Below are 25446 nucleotides of genomic sequence, written 5' to 3'. Positions count from 1 at the left end.
TAGATTCTTCTTGCTTTTATATTTGTTCATGAAGGATATGCTGATTTCCTTGAGCTTCCATGGAGTTGTTGCTTGTATAAAATAGAATGTATTTCTAGTTATTGTTACAAACATTTGGATAGCCTCTTTTGAAAATTTATTGGAAAAATATAAAAATAGATCCAACTACTTGATAAATGTTGGTAGACAGTAGAATTCAGGCAACTCTGTTGTTGGATACAAGGAAAGTCCTTTTATGTAATTATTAGACTCAAAATTACAGAATTTTTTTCTTATCAGGTAGATTTTATCTTATTTATAATAGATGCAAGATTCAGACTTTTTTGTTAACTATGAGTGCATTTCTGAAATATACTTTCATGTGATGGGCAAATAAAATACATGGATACTTTACCAATTTTCTATATAGGCAGTATTCATGGTTCTAAGTAATATATAGTATCCCCAAAGCAGAGAAGCCACTAGTCTAGATACAGTAAACTTCTTTCTTTAAAACTGAAGTTCTTACTTACTTAATTAGAATTGTAATTACAATTGGTAGTTAGATCAAGTAGTGTATTTACTATGTAGACACAACGAACGTATTCTCTTCTAAGCTTTACCACCATTGTCAAAGAATGTCAAAGAGAGGGGACTCAGGAAAATCCAGCCCTGTCCTTTTATAATAAAAAACTTGAGGTTCAGGATATCTTAATTTTTTATCTTATCACATGCTCTGTTTACAATATAAATTCTGGAACTCTAGCAGAGCGAAAAATGCCGTAAATACCGATGTTATGAGAGAAGTGTAGGTGAAGACCCATGCCCACTTTCTGGCTTCTTTTTCTCTCCTCCATCTCTAATTAGGGGAAGGACTGCAGCTGACTGCAGATGATCAGACTAAGCTAACTTAGGGAAATTTATGGCTTGCTAATCATTACTTTCCAGAGCTAGCAACCCTTTTTTTGGTTTGTTTTTTCCATTTCAAGCTCGTACAAGGGAAGAACCTTCTAACTAAGCTTGTTCAAGGATTTAATATTATGGAGTCATCACATAGACAAAATGTTTACATATTCTTTTCTATTATGGTTTATTACAGGATATTGCATATAGTTCCCTGTGCTATATAGTAAGACTTTCTTGTTTATTTTATATATAGTAATTTGTATCTGCTAATATAAAACTCCTAATTTTCCCTCCCCCAATCCCTTTCCCCTTTGGTAACCATAAGTTTGTTTTCTACGTCTGTGAGTCTGTTTAACTTGAAAAAGAATATGAATATATATATATATATGCACATATGCATAACTGAATCACTCTGCTGTACACCAGAAACTAACACAACATTGTAAATCAACTATACTTCAATATAGCAAACCTTGTTGCCAGTGCCAAGGCATAGTTGCAGATTCCAGAAAAATGTCTTAATGTCTTTGTTAGCTTTTTGATTTTCTTTTTATACCCTACTTCCATTTTCTGTCTCTCCCTTATTACCCACCCTCTCTACCCCTCACATATACGTGCTCAGGCTGCCACCAGACTATCCACTGCCGTCCAGCCCTTAGCTGTGTTCTTAATGAAAATAACTATTCCTCATTTCTACCCTGTTTAACACTCCTGTTAATTAGAGTTTGTGGTGATTGGATTGCATGACTAAATTTACATGAAAACTTATCTTGGAATTTGTTGGGACAATTACTGGTATGAATTTGAGGCTGGATAATTTCCAAGGCTTTCTTCTCCTCTGCTGCCATCCTCTGGGATGCTGTATCAGGGAATCATTGGACAAACATGTAGACCACATCTTGGCCCTTGTCATCTTTCTGTCTCTATAAGGGCTTACCACTGGATTCACTCGTAGAATAAGAAGAGAAAAGAAAAAAGAATACTTGAGAAATGTAGAGACAGTAAATTGTAAAAAATAAGTTGAGAAATAGTAGTTTGATTAATAAATTGAGAAATAATGATGAGCTGGGTTTAGTCTCTGCCTCCCAGGTTGTCAGGAACAAGCACTTTTCAAAATACCCTGTCTAAACATGTAGGGAAATATTTTACCAGTATTTAACATGTTATGTCTATATTCTTGTTTTTCATACAAAGATTAGAAAATATTTACAAAATTATATAGAGACCTCCTTTATATTAATGATTCTCTTTTGCCAAAAATAAATAAAAAATTTGGATATTCTGTAGAAAATGTATGCTCTACTTTGGGCAGTTTAATTCACAAATGGAGATGGGGATTCATTGATTAAACCAAAGCAGCTCACCTTTTAAAAAGTTACTACTTAAATAATATTTTATTGATTTTTTTTTACCACTTTAGTGTGGTATAATTGACATATAGTAAAGTGAGTGTATTTAAAATGTACAATTTGCTGAATTTTGACATGTGTATAAATTATGAAGCTATATGCATAATCATGATAGTGAACATTGAGTTTCCAGTTCTGAAATGAGAAATTCATTGGAGGGAATCAGCAGTAGATTTGAACTGGCAGGAGAAAGAATCAGTGAATTTGAAGATAAATTGATAGAAATTATTTAGTCTGAAGAACAGATAAAAAAGAATGAATAAAGTCAACAGACCGTCAGGGAAATATGGAATACCATTAAGCACACCAGTATATGCATAAGAGGACAGGAAAGGGAGACGGGAGCAGAAAAAATTTTCAAAGAAATAATAGATGAAAACTTTCCAGATTTAATGAAAAACATAAATCTACACATCCAAGAAGCGTAGTGAATCCATGTAAGATAAACACAAAGAAATCCATGGGCAAATAAAATACATCTTATTGACATCTTGTGTTTTGGTTGTTTTCTGTCCCCTTTGTAAGAAGGATCCTACTTTTTTCCTTTGAATTACATTATTAACTATATGGACAGTTTATTAGTTCAGAAGGCATATATTCTGTTGTATATTCTGGTTTTTTTTATACTACTTTTGGTACCTTTAAGTTAAAAAAAAAAAGCACATCTTTATTTCTCTTAGGTATCAACATCATAATGAAATAGGATTTCTTGTCCCTCCCTTGTATAAAATGAAATAATATACAGTAATCAATCCCTTCCTCATCTCACCACCTGGTTACTTTAATTGATTGTACTCTTTTTTTAACATTATGAATCTTTATCAAAAACTATTTTCAACCTTTATATTCTTTCTTATTTTAAATTAATAGCTTTTTTAAAAGCAGTTTTAGAATAAAATTGAGTGAAAAGTTCCAAGGACCCCATATAACTAACTTCTCACCCTCTGTTACCCAGTTTCCCCTTTTATTAATATCTTGCATTAGTGTGGTACATTTTTTAAATTGATGAGCCAGTATTAACACATTATTTTAGCTAAAGTCCATAGTTTACATCGGGGTTGAATTTGTACTGTATATTCTGTGAGTTTTGGTGAATATATAGTGACCTGTATTCCACCATTACATCGTAAAGAATAGTTTCATTGCCCTAAAAATCCCACATACTCCACCTAGTCTCCTTTCTCCTCTCCCTACATCCCTGTCAATCACTGTCTCCATATTTACTGTTTACTGTCTCTATAGTTTGTCTTTTCCAGAAATGTCATGTTGTTGGGCTTATGTAGTCTTTTCAGATTGACTTCTTTCACTCAGTAATAATGTATTTAAGATTCTTCCATGTCATTTTGTGGCTCATTTCTTTTTATCGCAGAATAATACTCCATTGTATGGACAAACCACAGTTTGTTTATCCATTTATCTATTGAAGGACATGTTAGTTACTTCTAGTTTTTGACAATTAGGAACAAAGCTACCATAAATGTTGACGTGCAGGTTTTTGTGTGGTCATAAGTTTTCGGCCCAGAGTAAATACCAGGGAGTGCAATTGCTGGATCATAAGGTAAGAGCATGTTAAATTTTATAAGAAACTGTCACACTGTCTTCCAAAGTTGCCATACCATTTTGCATTCCACCAGCAGTGAACGAGAGTTCTTGTTGCTCCACATCCTCCCCGGTATTTGGTTGTCAGTGTTTTGGATTTTGGCCATTGTAATAAGTGTGCAGTAGTATCTTGTTTTTATATTCTTTTTTGTAAACACATTTTCCACCTTTATTTTTTAATTAACAGATTTATTGAAATACAATTCACATACCATAAAATTCACCCCTTTAAATGTGCAATTCTGCAGTTTTTCAGTATTTTGACAAATTATCCAGTTTTGGAACACTGTCATTGCCTATGTCTCTGTTAGCAGCCGCTCTCCATTGCCCCCTCCCACAAGCCCCTGGCAATGACTAATCTTTCTGTCTCCATGGATTTGCCTATTCTGGATACTTTGTATAAATGAAATCATATAGTATGTGACCTCTTATGACTGTCTTGTTTCACTTAGCATAATGTCTTTCAGGGTTCATCCATGTTATATGTATCAGAACTTTGTTCCTTTTTATGGCTAAGTAATATTCTGTTGTATGAGCATACTACATTTTGTTTATCATTGGCTGATGGACATTTGGCTTGTTCCTACCTTTTGCTTATTCTGAATATACTTCTATGACCATTCATGTACAGGCTTTTGTGTAGACATAGGTTTTCAGTTCTTTTGGGTGTATACCTAGGAGTGGAGTTGCTGGATCATAAGGAAATTCTGTATTTAACGTTTTGAGAAACTTCCAAACTATTTTCCCTAGTGGCTACACCATTTTACCATCTCACTAATGATGTAGGAGGGTTCCAGTTTCTTTGCATCCTCCTCAACACCTATTATTGTCTGTCTTTTTTATGTTAGCCACCCGTTTGCTTAGTATGTGTAAAATGATAGCTCATTGTGATTTTGATTTTCAGTCCCCTAATTGCTAATAACATTGAGCATCTTTTCATGTATTTGTTGGCCAATTGCAGATCTCCTTTATAGAAACAGCTATTTAAATCATTTGCCCATTTTTAACTGGGTATTTTTCTTTTTCATAGTGAGTTTCTTACATATTCTGGTTACAAGTTCCTTCTCAGATTCATGATTTGCAGATATTTTCACCAGTTTTGTGGGCCTTTTTTCACTTTTTTTGATGGTGTTCTTTGAAGCAGAGAAGTTTTTAATTATGATAAAGTCTAATTTATCTATATTTTTCTTGTGTCATTTGTGGTTTTGATGCCATATCTAAGAAGCCATTGTCTAATCCAAGGTCATGAAGATTTACTCCTACATTTTCTTCTAAGAGTTTTACATTTTTAGTTTTTATATTTAGGTCTATAATCCATTTTTAGTTAATGTCTGTATGTGGTGTGAGATGTAGGGACCCTCTTCATTCTTTTGCATGTGAATATCCAGTTGTGCCAAGCACCATTTGTTGAAGACTTCTTTTTTCCTGGGATGTTTCCATGGAAAATCAGTTAACTATAAGTGTAAGGGTTTATTTCTGGACTTCCAACCATTCCATTGATCTGTATTTCTTTGCTTACTCCAGTATCACATGGTCTTGATTACTGTGGTTTTGTAGAAATTATTGAAGTTGGAAAGTGTGAATCCTCCAGATTTGTTCTTCTTTGTAAAGATGGTTCAGCCATTCTTGGTCTTTTGTATTTCCATATGAGTTTTAGGATCAGCTTGTCACTTTGTACAGAAAAGCCAGCTAGGATTTTGATAGGTTTTACACTGAATCTGTAGATCACTTTGGTGAGTACTGCCATATTAATAATGTTAATTCTTCCATTCTATGAACTTGGGGGTCCTGTTTGTTTAGGTCTTCTGTAATTTCTTTCAACTATGTTTTGTGGTTTTTGAGTATGTAAGTCTTGTAATTCTTTTGCTAAACTTGTTCTTAAATGTTTTATTCCTTTTGATACTATTGGAAATTGAATTGTTTTCTGCATTTCTTCTTTGAATTGTTCATTCCTTATATAAAAAAATTACAGAAGGCAGGGGTTATAGCTCAGTGGTAGAGTGCATGCTTAGCATGCACAAGGTCCTGGGTTCAATCCCAGTACCTCTATTAACTAAAAATAAAAAAATAAACTAAATAAAAGCTAAAAAAAAAAAGAAATACAAATTGGTTTCTGTGTATCAGTCTTGTATTCTGCAACCTTTCAGAACTTGTTTATTCTAGTAGTTTTTTTCAGCGGGTTCTTTAGGATTTTACAAGATCATGTTGTCTGCAAATACAGATACTTTTACTTCTTTCCAATCTGGATGCCTTATTGCCCCACCCCCCACCCCCTGGCCAATTGCCTTGGCTGGAACCTCTAGTACAATGTTGGATAGAAATGGCAGGATCTATTCAGATCAAATTTATTGGCATACAGTTGTTTATAGTATAGTCTTACTCCTTTTTTATTTCTGTAAGTTTGATAGTAATGTGACCTGTGTCTTTCTTGATTTTAGTAATTTGAGTGTTCTCCCTGTTCTTAATATTGCTAAATGTTTGTCAGTTTTGTTGAACTACTCAAAAAACCAACTTTTGGTTTATTGATTTTCCCAGTTGTTTTACTCTTCACTGTTTCATTTATTTACTCTAATTATTCTCTAATTCTTCCTTCTACTTGTTTGTGTTCTGTTTGCACTTCTTTTCCTACTTTCTTAAGGTGGAAGGTTAGGTTATTGATTTGAAATTTAATATAAGCATTTCAGCTATCAGTATATTTATAAGCACTACTTTAGCTGCATCTCATAAATTCTAGTAACATATTTTAGGTTTTTTTTATTCATCTCAAAATATTTTCCAATTTCCCTTACGATTTCTTTTTGATTCTTCAGTTATTTAGGGGTTAATTTCATGTTTTATGAACTTCCAGATTTTCTTTTTATTCATTTCTAATTTGATCACATTGTGATTGGAGATTATAGTTTCTATGATTTCAGGCCTTTGAACTATAGACGTTTGTTTAAGGCTTGCTTATGGTCTTTGCTGGAGATTGTTATATGTGCCCTTGACAGTAATGTGTATACTGCTGCTGTTGGGTGGGTTGTTCTCTAGGTTTTGTTATGTCTAATTGGTTTATAGTATTGTTCACGTCTGTACTGGTCTGTTGAAGACCTATCTTCAAGTTCATTGATTCTTTCTTCTGCCAGCTAAAATTACTCTTTAGCCCATCTAGTGAATTTTTCATTTAAATTACTATATTTTTCAACTTTTAGTTTCTATTTGCATCTTTTTTATGATTCCTGTCTCTTTATTGGTATTCTGTATTTGTTAGAACATCATTCTTACAGTTTCCTGCAGTTCTTTGATTTCCTTTAGTTTTGTTTTTTAATTGTGGTAGAATACACATAACATAAAATTGGCCGTCTTAACTATTTTAAAGTATACAGTTCAGTAGTGACAGATATAGTCACATTTTTGTGTAACGAACCTCTAGAACTTTTCCATCTTGCAAAACTGAAACTCTGTGCTAATTAAATGCAACTCTGTGTTTCTTCCTTCTTCAGCCCCTGCCACCTATTATTCTCCTTTCTGTTTCTGTAAGTTTAACTAATCTATATGCCTTATATAAGTGGAATCATACAATATTTGTCTTTTTACAACTGATTTATTTCATTTTGCACAGTATCTTGAAGGTTCACCTATATTGTAGCATTTCTGTTTTAAGTATATTTTTAATAGCTGATTTTAAATCTTTGTCTAAGAAGTCTAACATCTGGGCTTCCTCAGGGACTGTTTCTAGTCACTACTTTTTTTTTTTCTTTTACTGATTTTAGGCCATACTTTGTGTTTCTTCATGTGCCTCATAATTTCTTTGTTGAAACTGAACATATAAAATATTTTAAAATATATTTTAAAATATAAATATTAAAAATACGATTTTTAAACTAATCAGATTTCCCCCTCCCTAAGGGTTTGTTGTTTTGTTGTTGTTGCTATTTGGTTTTTTTTAGTGATTTTCCTGGTCTTATTCTGTAAAATCTGTATTCTTTGTCATGTGTGGCCACTGAAGCTGCTCAGTTTGTCTAGTGGCCAGCTAATGGTAGGACAAAGATTTCCTTAAGTGCCTAAATCAGTGGTCTTCCACGCTTTTCCGAGGGGCTCTGTGTTTAACACTAGGGCAGGTAGTTTATAACTGCCTCAGCCTTCACTTCCTGCTTTTACACAGCCTCAGTGTCTGCCAGAGGTGGGCTTTGAGGGCTGTCTCAGATCGTTCCTGGTCATACTTACAGTCCTGTACATATACATGACTGCCTAGATTCCCAGAACACCTCAGAGCTTTTGAAAGGCCTCCATGAGTATCTCATCCCAGAGTTTTTCATTAAGTTTTTTGATCAGCCTGTTGTTTGTCCCAACTGATGTCGCTGCCTCAGGCAGCTGCAGTGTCAAACACTTGCTATTGGTTTTTGACAAATGCACCGAGGATAGTGCTGTTCACACAGAGTGTTCTCTGAGTCAGATCAAATAAAGATGCATCCTGAGAATGAGGCCTTTCCAAGGAACTGCCAGACCCCTCAGACAGTGACATTCTCGGGGGCTGGGGCTTGTGGAGAGCTCTAATCCTGTTCTGCCCCATAGGGGCTGCTGGACTGCTGGTTTTCACAGCTATTGTAGTTGTGAGGCTGCCATGAACTTGGGAGAAGGGAAGGGTGTAAAGCAAGTGAAAACACCCCAAAGCTTGTTATACTTATGGAGATTCAGCTGTTTTTCTTGAAAAAACACTTGTTAATTTCTAGAATTCTGAAAAAATTGATTTTGACATTTTCCAGTGTTCTCATTGCTTTTATGGAGAAGCAGATTTTCAGACTTCCTTACTCCCTCATTCTAGAAGTGTGTCCTCCTACATTTAGTTTGAATTCTGTGCTTAAATGATTTCATTGCTTCTGACCTTTTTATTATGATTTATCTGTTGTTCAGATGGAGTGTATCTTCAGGTTACTTTCTTTAAGGATTTGTTTGTAAGTTATGTTTTGAGGCCTTTGTATTTGCTAAGGTCTCTTTGATGCCTGCACTGGTAGTCCCCATATGTTTTGTTAGCATATTCCATCAGCAAAAATTTTTGAAAATCCCTCTCTCTATAATATAAATACATATGTAATAAGGATGTATTAGTTTGCTAAGTCTGCCATAACAAAATGTTACAGATTAGGTGGCTTAAAAAAGCAAACAAATTTATTTCCTCACATTTCTGGAGGTTTGAAGGCCAAGATCAAGGTGTTGGCAGGTTTGATTCCTCCTGAGGCCTCTCTCCTTTGTTTGCAGATGGCCGTCTCTTCTCTGTGTTCCCGCATCCCTTTGTCTCTCTTTCTCTCTCTCCTTGTAAGGACACCAGTCATATTGGATTAGGAACCCCACCCTTACGGCTTCTTTTAACCTTAGTTACCTCCTTAAAGGCCGTATTTCCAAATATAGTCACATTGAGGAGACACAATTCAATCCATAAGGAAGAACAGATATGTAATATGTGTATAGCATACGTGTACCGTTGTACTGTTGTTAGGTACTCATATATACAACACACGCAGAATAAATTTTAAAAATTACATTTTGGTGAAGGAAATGATGTATTCTAATCAGGTAATTGTTTTGTTTCATAATGTGGCTATTAAAGCTTATTCTAGAAATAAAAATGTCAATTCTTATTTTCTCATTGTTCCCGTTTTTGCCTCTATTATCTCTAATGGTATTTTGCAGGAATCTTTTTAAACACTCCACTCACCCATTTTTAGTCTATAAAACACTTAATCAGGCACACATGGACCGCAGTGGCTACAACCACAGGTAAAGCAGGTGAGTGAGGGCCTCGCCATCAGCTGTGGGATTTCCACTCCTCTCTTAGGATATTTCATGTGTGTGTGAAGTGTGTACCAAGTGAGGGTGTTACTTCATTTTGTATAATGAGTATTTCATAAACTAATTTCTTTCTGGTATTACAGATGCACGAAGATGAATATATTACTGTTTTCTGCTCGTACTTTGGTGGGTTACTCTGAACATTCCACTTTTGTGGCCAGCGGTCTAAGCACAAGATGCAGCTGCAGTCACAGTTGGGTAGTGGGCTCGCAGGTGCCCACTTTGTTACACTTCATATCTTATGTGTGTGGCATATATTCTGCGTGATAAAATATTTTTTAAAATATTTCAGGTCATCATAATTTTGCTTGAAAATTCTGTAGGTGTTGTCCTAATAACATTTGTCATTTATTATCACACAGGAGGAATTTAAGGCTTTTCAGTCTGCAGTGTTGTGTCTTCTAGAATATTTTCTTGGCTGTTTCTTTCACTATAGGCTATTTTACATTTGCTGAGATCCTTTCTTTAGTTACATCAATTATCTGTGAATTAGACGTGTTTATTTTTTCCTTATCTTTCCCCTACACGGCTTTACGCCTTTTTCTTCTGTGTTCTGGACATTTTCTCAACTTTATTGTTATCACTGATTGAATTCCTGTGGGAGTTATTTGTGTGTGGCTTCCAAAGTTGATTTTAATTATTTGATTTTACTTTATTTATTTATTTTTACTTTTTGTTGTGGAGAATTTCGACTGCAGCGAAAGTTGAGAGAATAGCATAATGAACCGTTAAGCTTATCACCCAGTTTTAACAGTTACCATCTGATGGCTAGTCTTGTTTCATCTCTTCCTACCCATTCTCCCTCATCCCACTCCTATTTACCTTGAATCGAATTCCAGACATCATTTCTTTTCATGACTATGTTAGTATCTATCTCTAGAAGAAACAGACCTTTATAAAATAGCACCATATTCCCGTTCTTAAAGCTAACAGGTGCCTAGTCATGTGTAGTGAGTGGAGCATGCTCCTGGATTGCCTACAGACATCTGTAGTTCTTCTCTGGCCAGAAACTCTTACTGAAGAACAGTCCTCAGCATACACTCTGCCCCCCCCCCCCATAGTTTATCCCACCTCTGGCCTCATGTCCTGGAGAATAAAGTGTCATATCACAGCTATTTCCATTGCCAGGCATGCTGCGTAGGAATGATAGTTCAAGATTGATGTAGTAAGACCTTTTAATGAAGAGAAGAAAGAAAAAAACAGTTCTGGTCATTCTTGAAAGCAGCTCCTCTGTGTGGGTGAATTGGACCATGGAAGCCTTGGCTCTAAAGTTTGGGGGAAAGCAGCAGTTTGATGGCTAAAAAGTTCTCACTGTAATTCTTGTCCGTCTGTGAACTCAGCAGTTTACCTTGGTTTCATCTGAGTAGTGGTTACTAGAATGCTTCTCATCTGGCACACTGCTGATCAGTTTTTCTGTGTAACATCTGCATATCTTTTTCTGTTTTGCTAAATCAAAGATGGAGGCAAGCAAATTGGGCATCACTGATTTTCTCTCCTCACAACCTAGCTGTCGTGTAATACATTCTAAAAGACCTCATTCATAGCTCAGGAACATTGCTTTATTAATTTTCCTACTTTTTAAAAACCTCAGTGTCTTAAAATTTTAAGAGAAAAAAAAAATCACTTGGACAGTGCAGTAAACATTTCTCAAACATATCCAACATGTATGTATTAAATTTCATCACAGCCATTAAATAATAGATTTGTACTTAACTAGAATGGGTTTAACTAAGATTGCCATACATAGATTAACAGTTTTCAGGTAATTGATAGACAGTAATATTACTCTTAACCAATTCTATACTGAACATAATTAGAATTGCCTTGGGTGACTTGAAAGTAACTTATTATAACATTAAACATTATTAAGTCTTGTGAAAATATGAGTAGTAGAACTTTCTGGGAATTGTATTCTAGATAAACATACAGTTTCCAGTACAATGAATGTTTAACAAAATTCAAGAGCTTCAGAGAGCTTTGAATTAAGACTAACTTGTGGGTATATTTGAAAACAAGTAAAACTTTAGAAAGAGAATCAGAAGCAAGGAGAAGCTAGTTACATAGTAAAATTGTGATGGTAAGTATTTTAGTCATTTTACTTTTCAAATATGTTTGTCGACCCTGTTTATATCTTATACTAATCTAGTCTAAGTGAAAGTTATAATGTGTTAAAAGGTTTAGAACATGTGGAAGGCACTTGGTGCCTTTACAGTCCTGTGTAGAACTCTCCGCTGTGGGTGCCTGCAGCTTGGAGCATTTGAGCAGGGATCTTAGAAGACATATCCTCCTTAATATACAATTGTTCAGTGTTTAAAGAATCTAATCGGTAAATTGACTAATTTATCCAATTAAAATATTTTTGAGAGATACTGATATTTTGCTCATTATAAACAGAAAGGTTTTACTTTAAGGCATTTTTTTAAAGTGAGCTATCCCTTGTGCTTTGTCAGAATATAGGAGTAATTTTTATCCGTTCACTTTTGTTTGGAATTCCCCTTTCAGTTAAAGACTTTCTGATAATGTTTGAGGGGAAATACACTAATTACTATTTTACCTGTTACCTAAGAATTTCAAAATGCTCTACACGTTTACTTTATATTCCCATAGCAGTTGAGAAGGGTGTGTTACCGAGAGGGAAACTGGTTCTGCAGGATTGGTAACTAATTCATGGCCACACAGTGAGTCATTAATAGGTTAAGAACAAAGCTTGAATGGCTAATTCTTGCTTCTTTGGGCTTCTGTATGTTAAAAAATCTTTGGTATTGAATATATTTCTTTTTGGTCTTCAGTGTTTTCCTCATGTTTCTCAAACTAGCTGTATTGAGCAGAAATATCAACCTTGCTAATATATCACGTGTGTTTTAAAATTGATGCAGCTTTCTGTTGGAACTACTGAATCGGTTTAAATGTTTATTCTCCCACAGGTGTTGGATCCCGAACAGAATCATAACTTCACAGATCATTATCTCAATGTGGCCTTTGACCTTTCCCAAGTCCTTTTTATAGCTACGGCCAACACCACTGCTACTATTCCACCTGCCTTGTTGGACAGAATGGAGATCATTCAGGTGCCAGGTACTTGATTTGTAAACAAAATCATTATTTTGTTAAATAAGAAGCTATTTCTGAGAGCTTTTCTGAGCATAACTCTTTAAAATTGGTCGAGCTGTGGAGTTTTTAGTAAAAAGTTGATTTGCCAATGTATGATCTTCAAAAGTTCTGAATCTGGTATATAAACCAGCTTTTATGTAGATTCAGAGCCACAGAATTTTGCAAAATATTGTTTATTTGTTTTAATGGTGACAGATAAAGAGTGAATGTTCTGTAAAACATACGAGTAAATTTTGCACAACAATTTCAGATTTAACGTAGCATTAAAGAATGATCATTTTTATGGAAAACACGATATTCTTCTTTGAAGCAATTTCTAAAATTATTGACAAAAATAATTATTTTTTAAAGTAAGTACCTGAAAAGCAAAAATGGATCCTCGTATAACCAGTGTAGCTTCCTGTCTATCAGATTTTGAAGTTTTTACCATCTCTGAGAAAGTTTAATCATTCATTCTCATTGAGAGGTAGATCCTATAGCTTTCTGTTTGTTATATCTGGCCTCATTTTTATATAAAAGTTTAGGATGCTTTTAAATTCCTCTTCTTCTTAGTTGACTCTGTCAAATAGTTACATACTTTTTTTTTCAACCAGGTCTCCTTCACTGGAGTGTGTAAAATAAAGTCCTTTAGTTACTAACACTAAGTAAATCCCAGTGTTTTCACCTTATTTCAATTGCTCAGAATTACTTTTCCCTAGAAGAGATCAAATGTTAGTGGACATCTGTTAAAATGAAAATATAATTAAGTATATATTTCATATTAATCTGACTTTTTACTATCAAGTAAATGGTAATTGAATTTCTTAGTTATCTGTGAGCCCTACAGGTTCCTATATTTAGTTTTAAAATACAGTGGAGTAAAAAATTGCTTTGTGCTCATTTATAAGACTGAAATAAATAAGTAATGAGACCCAGTTGTCTGGAAACTGCAACTTAAGGCAAAAATCCATAAGACATACTAGTATGCTTGAAGTGAGACTATCAGGACAGCTGCTGCAGAGGTGACAGTGGTGCCGCCTTCCACCAGCAGGTTTGGTTGTCCTTTCCTCTCGCTTTTCTGGTGTTTTTTATTTCCTTTTTCTCCTCAAAAGATGCCTTGTCAATTCGCCTTTTTAATTTTGCTTGGAATTGGAAAAGGGGCGATCATTGTAGGGGGCAATTTTGTCTTACAGGATTTAAAAACAGTAAATTTTATACTCATTGAGGTTTTTAAGGAAATAAGAAAAGTAAATAAGAACACAGAGGTTTTGAAATATAAATTATATGCATAATTCCGGCATGTAGAGGGGAAAAAACTTGATGGGGAAAAAACTTTTTAGTTTTTGTACTGTTTTGTTGCTAAGATTTATAGGTGGAGTTCTGGAAATAGCTCCTTTGCAGCTCTTCCCTTGAAGTCTTAGTAAGAAGTCTTTGTTGTTGCTGTTGTAAGTTTTTTCAGTTATGTATCAAATTATACTAAAGAAAAGGAATGTGTTATTTTCTTACTAAATAATAAAATAAAAACTCACATTTAAGTTAAGGAGGTAACTATCTCTAAGTTAATGAGACTGAGATTTTTTTTTTTCTTCTTTGAGAGAGATACCATTTAATCAAAAGACTTTCAAGCACTGTGCTTAGTAAGTACTTGTTTTGTTTGTGAAAAAGTCAGGAATGCTAACAACTATGGGCTGGAGATTGAATTTCTTTATTCTGATTGCAATCTTAGTTGAAGTAATACTTAAATTCATTTTAAATCCAAGATTCGTTGAAACAGCTTTGGGTTTATTACTGAAGCGTGGTGCTGTGGAAGCCATGTGAATAATCACAAAGTGTGGTGGTGTCTTTTCCAGGGTACACACAAGAGGAGAAGATAGAGATTGCCCACAGGCACTTGATCCCTAAGCAACTGGAGCAGCATGGGTTGACTCCTCAGCAGATTCAGATCCCTCAGGTCACCACTCTGGACATCATCACCAGGTTAGTCTGCCGTCCTGAGGCTTCACTCATGTGCACGTCTAGACAGGAGATTGCTGTTTTACTGGAAACTCACAGTATCCATTTCTCTCTGTCTCTCTCTCCAGCAGATTCCCAGCAAGCATTGCCATAGCTGTTGATTCACACAGAGCTCTGTATTAGGCAGAAATTCATAGGGAAAGCATTTAGAGTTTCTTCCTAGCTAACTAAGGACTTGAGCCAGAATTTCAGCTTTTCCACAGTAGTAATGTAAGGGATTAATTTAATAAATTAACACCCCAAAACTGAGATACCTTTTATGCCCCAGGATCTTAAACGTTGAGTTCTCCTAAGAAGTGAGATGCTTCTTTCAGACATCTCTTTTAAGTTACTCAGATTTTCTTTTCTTCTCTTTGAGAGGTTTTAAAAATCTATGTTCGAGTTTTCACCTTTGGAATTAACACCAGGACAACAATAAAGGTGCTTCCCAAGTTAGCTACCAAATGGTTAAGCCTGTGGCAAGCAGGACATAAATTATCTGAGTGCAGTGTTGCTGAGTCTAATTTATAGATTGCATGTTTGAATGGAAAATATATCCTGTTGAGAATTTATATGTACAATAGCCTCTCACAGTTTTCCTGGCTCAGCATTGCAGGTCCATTGCATCATCTGGCAAATGGTGTCAGACTGCCAGGACTCCACATGCAGCGCTTTCCCAGCAACTGCTGCGTTTCAAGAGAAGTGAAGTCTCGCTCCCTTTTGAACTCTGACTTAGAGTTTGGCTAGGCAGACTGCTTTTTGATCTAAGCCAGCCTCCTTATGGAAGTCTGTTTGGAAGTCTATTTAAATTTACATACAAAATAGTTAGACTCTATCTGATCTGCGAGTTCCTTTTCTTAACTTGTGGTTTGCTGTCTGGGTAATGCCAGGGGAGGTAAAGTATTTTATCATTTTAAATATGGTGATTTATATGCCAGAGTCTTCCAAAAATATCATTATTCCAGATAACACCCCTTATGTCTGAGTAACTTTCAACAAGTCACTTAACCTTTTTGATAGCTTCCCCATCTGTAAAAGCTAAGTGATAGGGGAAAATACCCATTGATAGCTTATCTGGCTCTAAATAATAATGATTCTGAAGAGTAATCATTGTTATTTCCCAGTTGTTGCCTGGAGAACTGCTTCCTTTTTATATACTTGTTAGCTCAAACATCAGATATTAAAAGCTGTGAACATTGGGAAATTTCTCTGAGCAGTTTTAATATTTTTAAAAACAGCACAGGTATTTGCTACTCCAGGCAAGTTCTGGATATTTAGTGAGTTACCCAACTTAGGACCTAGGTTTTCATCTTGCATGTGTTTTTCATCTTATCCTGTGTCACAGTCACAGACCCACAGTGTTCAGGAGGAGGGGAGGGGGTCTTAGGAGCCGTCTGGTCCTCCTCACCTCCCGTATAGCCAGCCTGCTTGACTTCTTCCAGTGCTGGAGCGCTCACTGCTGACTGCTCCTTGTGAGTAAATACAGCTGCTGTAAAATAATCTTTATATTCACCCTCTTACAATTTTCTCATTCTGCCCAATACGTACACATGGAATCTAAATATAATTTCTCTCTTGTACAGCCCTTCTGGCATTAAAAAAAAATGCCATCAGGTCCCCATCCCATAAAGGTTCTCTTCTCTAAGCTAAACTTCCCTCTTCTCTTTACCATTCCTCTTGACCCACTTTTAAGACTTTTCCCCTTCTTGGTTAGTCTTCTTCTGAATGATTCCTGTGATGTCAATGTCCTTTTTTAATTAAACACCCATAGTAGAATGCAGTATTTCAGATGTAGCCTAAACAGTCGTGGTATAAGAAGCCCACTGATTTTCTTATTGTGACTCTGTTATTTTATGACTGTGTCTCAGGATTCTTAGCTTTTTTGAGTTGTGCTCTTGCCTATTGCACTTACAGTTACCCAACACCTTCAGTTCTTTTCCATATGAATTTCTGCTACGCCTGGTCTATCCCATCGCATATTTATAGGGGTTGAATTTTTCAAAGCCTAACTAGAGAAGTGTGTAATTATGTATGTTTTAATATACGTGTTCGTCTCAGCTACCATTGCAGCAAACTGATTTTCTCTTTCATCTTGATTATCATCAAGTACATTAGTTTTACGTCCTCTGAAAATTGGCATCTTCATGATCATCAGCCAGCTCTTACTTGACACCAGTGCTTCTTCCTTTTTTGGTTTAAAGATGCTAAGTAGGGGTTGAGTGTCTGCTCTCTCTCAGTCAGCTGTTCATGTCGCACTGTCTGCGTTAGTTCCCAGCCCCGTATTGCTGTAAACGCCTAAAAGCATCTCTCTGTTGTTGCTGGCGCCCTTATTATCTTTGGCATGCTGCAGCTTCCTCTGGACGTCCCGTGCCTTTTCTGCGTGTGCATGCCATTCCTCCGTAAGCTTCCTCAGGCCGTTCTCTTTCATCTTTGTGCAGACCCTTTAATCTGGGCTCATCAGATAGTTGTCTCAGAAGCTGAACTGGGTTTTGGCTTTTGTTTTTACATGTTGGTTTGTTTATTTTTAGGATGCCTCCCTGTTTTCTTTCTTACTGAAATTACATGAAGCTGTGGAATATGGACTTTTCTCTCCTCCTTATTCCTTTGATTGAAGTGAGTCTTTAGAGTGTTTAGCCAAGAACTTATTTACCTTCTCTCAGAACTTAAGAAATCTGCTTCACTGCAGTCTGAAATCTATGTCTGACTTCCTAATCAGTGCAGTTTTTCAGAGGGAACTGCGTTCTCTCTCTCTGATGCTGTCCATTCAGACTCATCCAGAGCTGGTGGCCAAGAATGACTGTACCATCTAAAGGTTTATGAAGTGGCGTACAGGGTTTAAGTCTGGCATACAAGTTTTTAAAGACAGCTATAGTGAATCACATTTAGAATCTTTTTCACAAAACCACAGTGCTTGCCTCATTAGCATACTTACTCTCTTTAGAAGTCTCTGCAGTGAAAGTACACTGAATGGGATAATAGGCACAGTTCCTAGTATGACTGGATTTCTGTCTCAAATTGTTTTCTGCTTTAGTTGGGAAAATAGTTCTATTTTTCTGATTCTTTCAGCAATATTTCAAGTATAATAAATTTATCAGAATTTTCTTAAATAGACAAAATTTTAAGAAAGCTTTTACACTTATCACCAAGGAGTAAGTGTTTTATGCACTGCCAGTTTACTTCGGCAGTATAACTTGAAGAACCAAGAATTCATTTTTTTTCTTTTTTTTATTGAAGTGCAGTCAATTACAGTGTGTCAGTCTCTGGTGTACAGCACAATGTCCCAGTCATGCATATACGTACGTATATTCATTTTCATATTAAGAATTCATTTCTTAAGAATAGAGTAATGGTTTAAGATATTCTGTATAAAGGGAAATGCTGTAGCCGAAAATACTTCTGAATCTTTAAGAAATAACAGTACTTTAATGAGGAATTTTTAAAGGTGAGGAAGTTAGTACTCAAGAAACTAATGAACTTTTAAATATACACTTCCTTTAGTGTAATTGTTTTTTTTTTTTCTTTTTTATACTTAATTCTCTTTTTGGGGGAGGAGGTAATTAGGTTTATGTACTTATGTATTTATGGAGGTACTGGGGACTGAATCCAGGACCTCGTGCATGCTAAGCATGCCGTCCACCACTGAGCTATACCCTCCCCTCCTCCTTTAGTATAATTATTAATCACATTACTTCTCTCTCTTTGTACAGGTGGTGTTTAGCCAAAAATAAAATATTTTTCTTCAATTTGATGACAGGTACACCCGAGAGGCAGGGGTTCGCTCTCTGGACAGGAAGCTGGGAGCCATTTGCCGAGCCGTGGCTGTGAAGGTGGCAGAGGGACAGCACAGAGAAGCCAAGTTGGACCGTCCCGACGTGACTGAGGGAGAAGGTCTGTGACCTTGATCTGGTGCCTGCAGGCGGCCAGGAGGGAATGGCAAAAAAGAGAGTTGGATGTGGAGGGTCGCTGTGGGTGGTTCTCGGAGCAGTGGGACATGCTTCTCCCCTGGTAAATGCATCCGACGAGTAGGTAGAGCTTCCTGGTTGATGTGCTGTATCAAGAGGATTCTCTTCTACAGACAGTAGAGTTTTAGCAGGAATAACACTTAGTATTAATGGTTTAAGGATATATTTTCTCCAACTTTATAAAGGTGGCACACTTTATGTTTGGGTTCTGGTGTTCTCTTTTTCCCATCTGATTTGGGTTGTTAAAAAAAAAAATCCATGCTGTCCAAGTACTGCAAGAGTAGATCTTTATACCCTGGAATAGCTTCTGGTGTAATAATTTGGTTTTCTCACACATTTTCTTTGCTAGGTACACAATTAAGATGTAATTTAAATTATTTTTTGTTAGAAAACTCATTGTGGAGGCGGTGACAGGGAGAGAAAGGGAAGGGTTCTACTTCAGTTAATGAATCGGGGGCATCTCCTCTAGTACGACCATGTTGCTGCATGGTCAACGAGACTTGCTTTAACAAACATGACTGTAATAGAGAACTGAACATTTCTTTCGTAGTAAAGAGATTTACTAGATGTTCCTCTGTTTCCGTAGCTGTTTCTAGGAAGGAGTTTGAGGAATATGGCTGAAGAAGCATGATTTGTGATAAGTGTAGTGGAATTACAAAGGTAAACATCTTCCCTGCTTTTCCTTCTATTGCTCTGCCAAGTGCATTTAACAGCAGTGTCATGCGAAGAGTAGACTTTCCCAGATCCTCCTATTTCTAGTTCATGCTTCACGCCTGTTCGCACTGTGCCTCAAACCTCACTGGTTCATTTCTGCAGAGTAAACCTCCCACCTTCTGTTGAATTGGGGGTGGGGGTAGGGGGTAGTGCCCTTGTTATGTGGAGTAGGAATAGTGACCTTAAACTCTTAATTGTTTCTTACACAGATTTAAAAACCTTTTGTCTTTAGTTTACTTCTCACCCATATTTTCAGGGGTACCTCAGATTCCTGAGCCTTGGTAGGATTTTGTGGATAAACCCCCCGGCCTCCACAGACATTAAGGCTTCCACGTCTTCTAATCTGCTAAGTGTTTATTACTTCTTGTTCATCTACATTCTGTTACCCAGAATGTCAGCATCTCTCGTCTTCTTTATTATTCTTTTTGTTCTTGTGGATTAATGCTTTTTTGTTTTCAATTTCTTAATTGTCGTTTTAATAGGATCTGGAGAAGAAATTTAAAGATAAACACATTTTCAGACCACCATTTTCAGAAATCTGAATTTTTGAAAAGTGCCTTAGGTGAGTGATAGCCTATCATGAATGAAATCACTGGTGTAGCTGAGAGTGAGAGTGGACAGAGATATTTTTCTCTTTTTTCCCCTTCTAAATGTAAGGCCTAGATCCTCATGAGATTTCTCATTTTTATTCTTAGAACATCCCCGTTGTGCTGTGGCCTCCAGCATCTGAGCCTGTGTGCTTTAGTTCTTGTCTGATAAGACAGAGAGTGAAATGAGTTTATCTAGTTAACACGTTTTGAAAGTTGTGTTTAAGATTTAGATGGTGTCATTTGGAATTTATAATACATTCAGTGGGATCTGATGTCAAAAGAAGCTTCCCATAGTTACACAGTGCTTAATATTTATATGTATATCCACTAGCATATCTCTAATAATGTCTGTGATCATATTAGCTATTTAAAGATAACCCAGAAATATTCAAGAACTTGTTCAAATAGTTGTGAACTATGTGAGAACATACAGTGTTTCATGGTAACATTTAGTTGGTTATTGTTATTTTTAATCCATGATTCGCAGAATAAAGCCTAAATAACAACGCAGTTAAGCAGATTTGGGTGGTTAAGTTATTACCTAGGACACCCATATAAATAAATAATCAGGATAAATACTTGTCTCTTGAGAGGGTGATTTTGATAATAGTTCTTATTAGCTAACCGTGGACTCCAAGCTGGGTCTTATATTGTTGATACCCTGAGTTACTGTAAACAACTCTCCTCTAGATTTTAGTAAAATTATTATAAGGTATTCTGAAAATTGGTGTTTATGACCTCAAGCCAAAAGAAAAATTTCTGCCAAAAAAGTGTCTCTTAGATTTTCATGTCACAGTTCAAATGGAGCTAGCTTAATAACTGAAAGTTTCTCATTAAGAAATGAGTTATTTCAAATTAGAGTATAAAATGAAAGTTGTTTTCGAAATTTCAAGTAACTCAGTGAGGGAATTATTTTTAATGTTAAAAATATTGCTGGACTCAGAGTCACTGCCAGGAAGAAAAGTAATTTCAGGCCACAAGCATTAAAAACAGGCAGAACCTCCAGCATATCGAACAAACTTTCTGGAGGAGGCCCAGAAATACTGGTCTGTGAACAGTTGTCTTTGTATTTGTGAGGTCTTAACTGGCAGTTCAACAGAATAAATAACAGGATTTAAAAGACGAGTCAGCTTTCTCGCTGATTGGTGTTAGAGGAGGAATGTGTAGGGTTTTGGTCCCTTACCTAAAAAGTATGGGAATTATTTCAGGAAAGCCTCACTGCCTGTGTTTCTCTGCATGTTATTAGTGTATTCTGAATTGCCCTTTTCCTTTCTGGGATATTAGTTGGGTTGAAAGATAAAAGTTTGTGGCTGAAGTTATATTCTGCTTTTGCCTGCCTTTAGCCAAGGACAGAAAAGTTCCATGTGTTCAGACTTGGATGTATCTCTGTGGAGCTAGGCACACCTCTATTTGTTCAAGTACTCATGTACCATATATGTCTTTTAATATCTAGTAAGTTTTTTTCCCTCAAAAATTATCCTCAGCAAAGATGGACTCACGTTATAGCCAATCCTTACAAAGTTTCTCAGGATATGGAGCACTCCCCATTATTTTTGAAAAGTATAGTATTTATTGGAGAATCTGCATTAAACTTCATGTACTTCAAGATGTTAGTTTCTTACTGTTCTCATAGAAGTCACCTGAAAAATTGGTTGGGAAAAAAAGAGAATTAGCCTCTTAACAGTTATTCCTGAGGTGTGTTAGATGTCATTATAAGTAAGCTTTTTAAATGTCGCTTAAATCAGTATGTACATGGTTATGTTATGGAGCGCTCAGATAAACACCTAAAGGGAAAACGAACCAGCTGGCTGCCTTATGGTTAGTGGCCGGGTACCTTGGGCCTGGGATGAAGTTCCCAGTGGCTGCGTCATACGTGGTTTCAGGAATGACTGTGTCTCGGCTAGCCTTGATATATCTGGCAGTGGAAGCCCTCTAGCTTTGTTTTCCTTCAGGATTGCTTTGCCTATTGTAGGTTCATCAAATATTCATACTAATTTTAGAATCAGCTTGTCTATCTCTACAAGTAAATAAGTAAATAAATAGGTAAAGCTTTTTGATATTTTGATTCTGATTGTATTGAAACTGTGAATCTCTTTGGGGAGAATTGACAATTTGGTATTATCAAGTCTTCTGTCAATTCATAACTAGCTTCATTTATATAAATTTTAATAAATGTTTTTAAGTGTTTCAGTGGTGAGCTTTTGCGTATTTTTCCTTTAGCTGTTTTCCTAGTTAATTGATCCTTTTGTGCATGTGTATTGTAAATAGTCTTCTTAATTTTTAATTTTCTAATTGTTTTGGTTGCTAGTATATGGGGATACTATATTCACTTGTATCCAGCAAACTTGCCAAGTTGACATATTAATTCTAACTATAGATTTTTTTCGATTTTCTCCATACAACACCAGTTACTACAAATGCAAATAATGTCCATTTTCGCTTTTCATTTCTGATCATTATACTTTTTATTTTAGTTCTTTCCTAGTGAACTAACCTCTAGAAAAATGTTGAATAGAAATAGTGGTAATAGACAAGAGAGGCAGAAAAAGAGCCTATGAAGAATTACCAGCCTCTGTAGCCTTTGTTTTGTACCTTCAGGCCACCACTCATCACCTGACTGACTATTACAAAATCTCAGTTGAGGAGGATTCTCAGTAGCTGTCTAGTTTGGCTCTGAGTTGATTCACAAGTCCCTTCACAACAGTCTCCAATAAACACTATGCCTTGCCAATCTGACTTTGTTAACAGACCCTTCTTTATAAACTTGGCTATCTACTTCCCAGTCCATAGGAAAGTAGAAGCTGTGGATTGGAAAAAGGGCTAAGTGGTTGGGTGGTGTGAGTCATACGCAGTAGGATTTGATGTCAGTGAAAACATGCCCGTCCTCTCATGATAGATTCCCTGGGGGCCCTGCTGACCACAAAACAGGCTGGCTAGACCACAGATCTAACTCCAGGACAGTTTCTGTAGCTCAGTCTCCATCCCGGTTTGACTTAGTTGCGCATTTTGACATGTGTTGTTTCCCTGATACATTTGCCTTGTGTATAGGACAGTGAAATCAACCTAATATACTGGGAGAAGGCAGAGACAGTATTAACTTCTTGGCATATCCTTTCCAGACAGCTTCACAGTTCAAAATGCATCAAAAGAAAACATTCAAATTTCACAGCACTAAGTTCTCCTCCTTCGTGCACTTTAATTCTCCCAGGTCCTCCCCTGGCTGCGAGCTGGAGGAAAGGGATCCTGCCTGCTGCTTCAGCAAGTCTGCTTGCTGCCTGGGGTCAGATGCCACGGGGAGAGCCTGTGCGTGGGCTCCCTCCTCGCTCGCTGCTGCGGTTCCTCACTGTACATCCCGCGTGTTTTCTAGGGCAGCTATTTTCTTAGCCTTCCTTGGATCCAGTTCTCCGGAGGAATCATCTTCTGTCGGGCTGCTTTCAGGGCTCTTTGTTGTGGCTTCCTGCCATTGACTTCTCAAGCCCTAAGCATGCTTCACGATGGTTATTTTAAGTGTGGTTCCTTTGTTACCAAAACAGGAAGCTGTTCCTGCAGGAGAAACAAGTGCTTTTGATCCTGTCAGCTTTTTTTTTTTTCTTTCAAACTAGTCGTCTCCATATCTGAGGCATATCCATTCTCTTGTCTGATGTCATGAATTTCTTATATTAACAGAAAACACTATATATAATGTTTTCAGGAAGTAGCCTCTGAACTTTGTATAACTTTTTGCTGAATTCTTTTGTCTTTGACTTCTTGGAGCAGTCTTCTGATTGTTGCAAGATCTGTCCCTTTATCCTTTGGATTTTACATTATTCAATGCTGTGTAACAAATTACCCCCAAACTGAGTACAGCAATTACCAAACACTTGTCATCTCACGGTATCTGTAGGTCAGAGTCCAGGAGCAGGTTAGCCAGGTAGTTCTGACTCGAGACCTCTCACGAGGCTCCACTTAGGCTGTTAGCCACCAGGTGGGTCACCATAGGGAAGAACGGCGTCCAAGCTCACTTACATGGTCATTAGCTGAAAAGGGTCGTGAGACTCCATTCCAGCATGTGTGTGGAGGCTTCCCCACACCAACAAGCAATTCTGGGACACCAGCTGGGTGTCCCAGAATTCAACTCAATTCTGACCCTGTCTACCTAGAGACAGCCTCGGATTCCACAGGCAGAGGGCTCAGTCCCATAAGACCGCTCTTCACACAGAGGCCGGTCACACGCCCAGGCTATTCCCTGTACTTCTGACCAACTGGCTCAAATCGGAGGTTCCCATGGCCCCTTCCTCAGGTTTAATTAATTTGCTAAAACGGCTCACCAAATCCAGGAGACCTCCCCCTCTACGCACTAGATTACTGATTTATTATAAAAGGATATTAAAGGATACGCATCAGCTACATAGGGTGAAATCTTGAACAAAGGCGCCTCTGTCCTGGAGCCTGGGGCCTGGCATGCAGAAGCTCTCCAAAAAAGGACCAAAAAACTGTCCTTTGGGGTTTTTATGGTGCTTCATTACATAGTTGTGAGTGACTAGATTGTTGGCCAATGGTGACGGATTTAACCTTAAGCGCCCCCCTACCCCAAAATCATTGGGTGCGATAGAAGGTTTCAACCCTCTAATCTCCTGGCAACCAGCACCCATCCTAAGTACTTCTAAAAGTCATCTCATTCACCTAACAAAAGACACCTTGATCATTTTTAACACAGGATATTCTGAAGGTTTGGGGAGCTATGAGCCAGGAGCTGTGGGCAGATATATTGAGAAGTTTATTTGGTCATCCGAATGACCAAGTATATACGTACCTCTCATAAATCACAGTATCACATAGTGGCCTTAAGTTCCATGCTGACTCTTGGCCAGATTTTCAATTTCTCATCACTTAGGCCTCTCCCTAGGCTCAGGACATAGCTGTTGGCTTCCCCAGAAAGAGTGCCGTGTGAAAGGGAGAAATTGAGAGCCCAAGACAGAAGCTGCAGTCTTTTGTCATCATGACTTCTGCCACATTCTGTTGGCCACACAGACCAACCATGGTACAGTGAGAGATGGCAGTGCTCAGGCGTGGTGTCCTTGGGGGCCATGCTGAAGGCTGGCTCTCACAGATTTTTGGTTTACTTATTTTAAAGAAGGTTGTTATATATTTCATTTCTATTAATACACCCCCCCCATTTCTGAGGATTGAAATAATTTATTTAGAGTTTTAAAGAAACCCTGTGGTTTGGGTTGTTAATAGAGAATGGAAATTGCTGTGCTGCAGAAACAGTTAAGAATAGCTATATAATTCGGGCGTGCCTTCAGGGGAGAAAAACTTAATAAGACCCACAAGCAAATGAATGATTCTTTAGTAACAACCGAAACAACCTTTATTTGTCAGCTTTTAATGGGGATT

General features: G+C 36.9%; 1 protein-coding gene across 2 annotated transcripts in view; it reads left to right on the top strand.

The window, feature by feature from the left end:
* LONP2 (lon peptidase 2, peroxisomal) overlaps positions 1–25446 on the top strand; it is an 82603-nt gene that overhangs the window by 34881 nt on the left and 22276 nt on the right. For both annotated transcript variants that reach the window (XM_031458505.2, XM_064489190.1), the window contains exons 9-11: positions 12647–12797; positions 14663–14789; positions 18559–18692. In XM_031458505.2, the coding sequence (XP_031314365.1) occupies positions 12647–12797; positions 14663–14789; positions 18559–18692 (412 nt within the window). The remainder of the gene's footprint in view (positions 1–12646; positions 12798–14662; positions 14790–18558; positions 18693–25446) is intronic.

Source organism: Camelus dromedarius, chromosome 9 (assembly GCF_036321535.1).
Source record: "Camelus dromedarius isolate mCamDro1 chromosome 9, mCamDro1.pat, whole genome shotgun sequence".
NCBI lineage: Eukaryota > Metazoa > Chordata > Mammalia > Artiodactyla > Camelidae > Camelus > Camelus dromedarius.
This window is presented reverse-complemented; position numbering and strand designations above follow the sequence as displayed.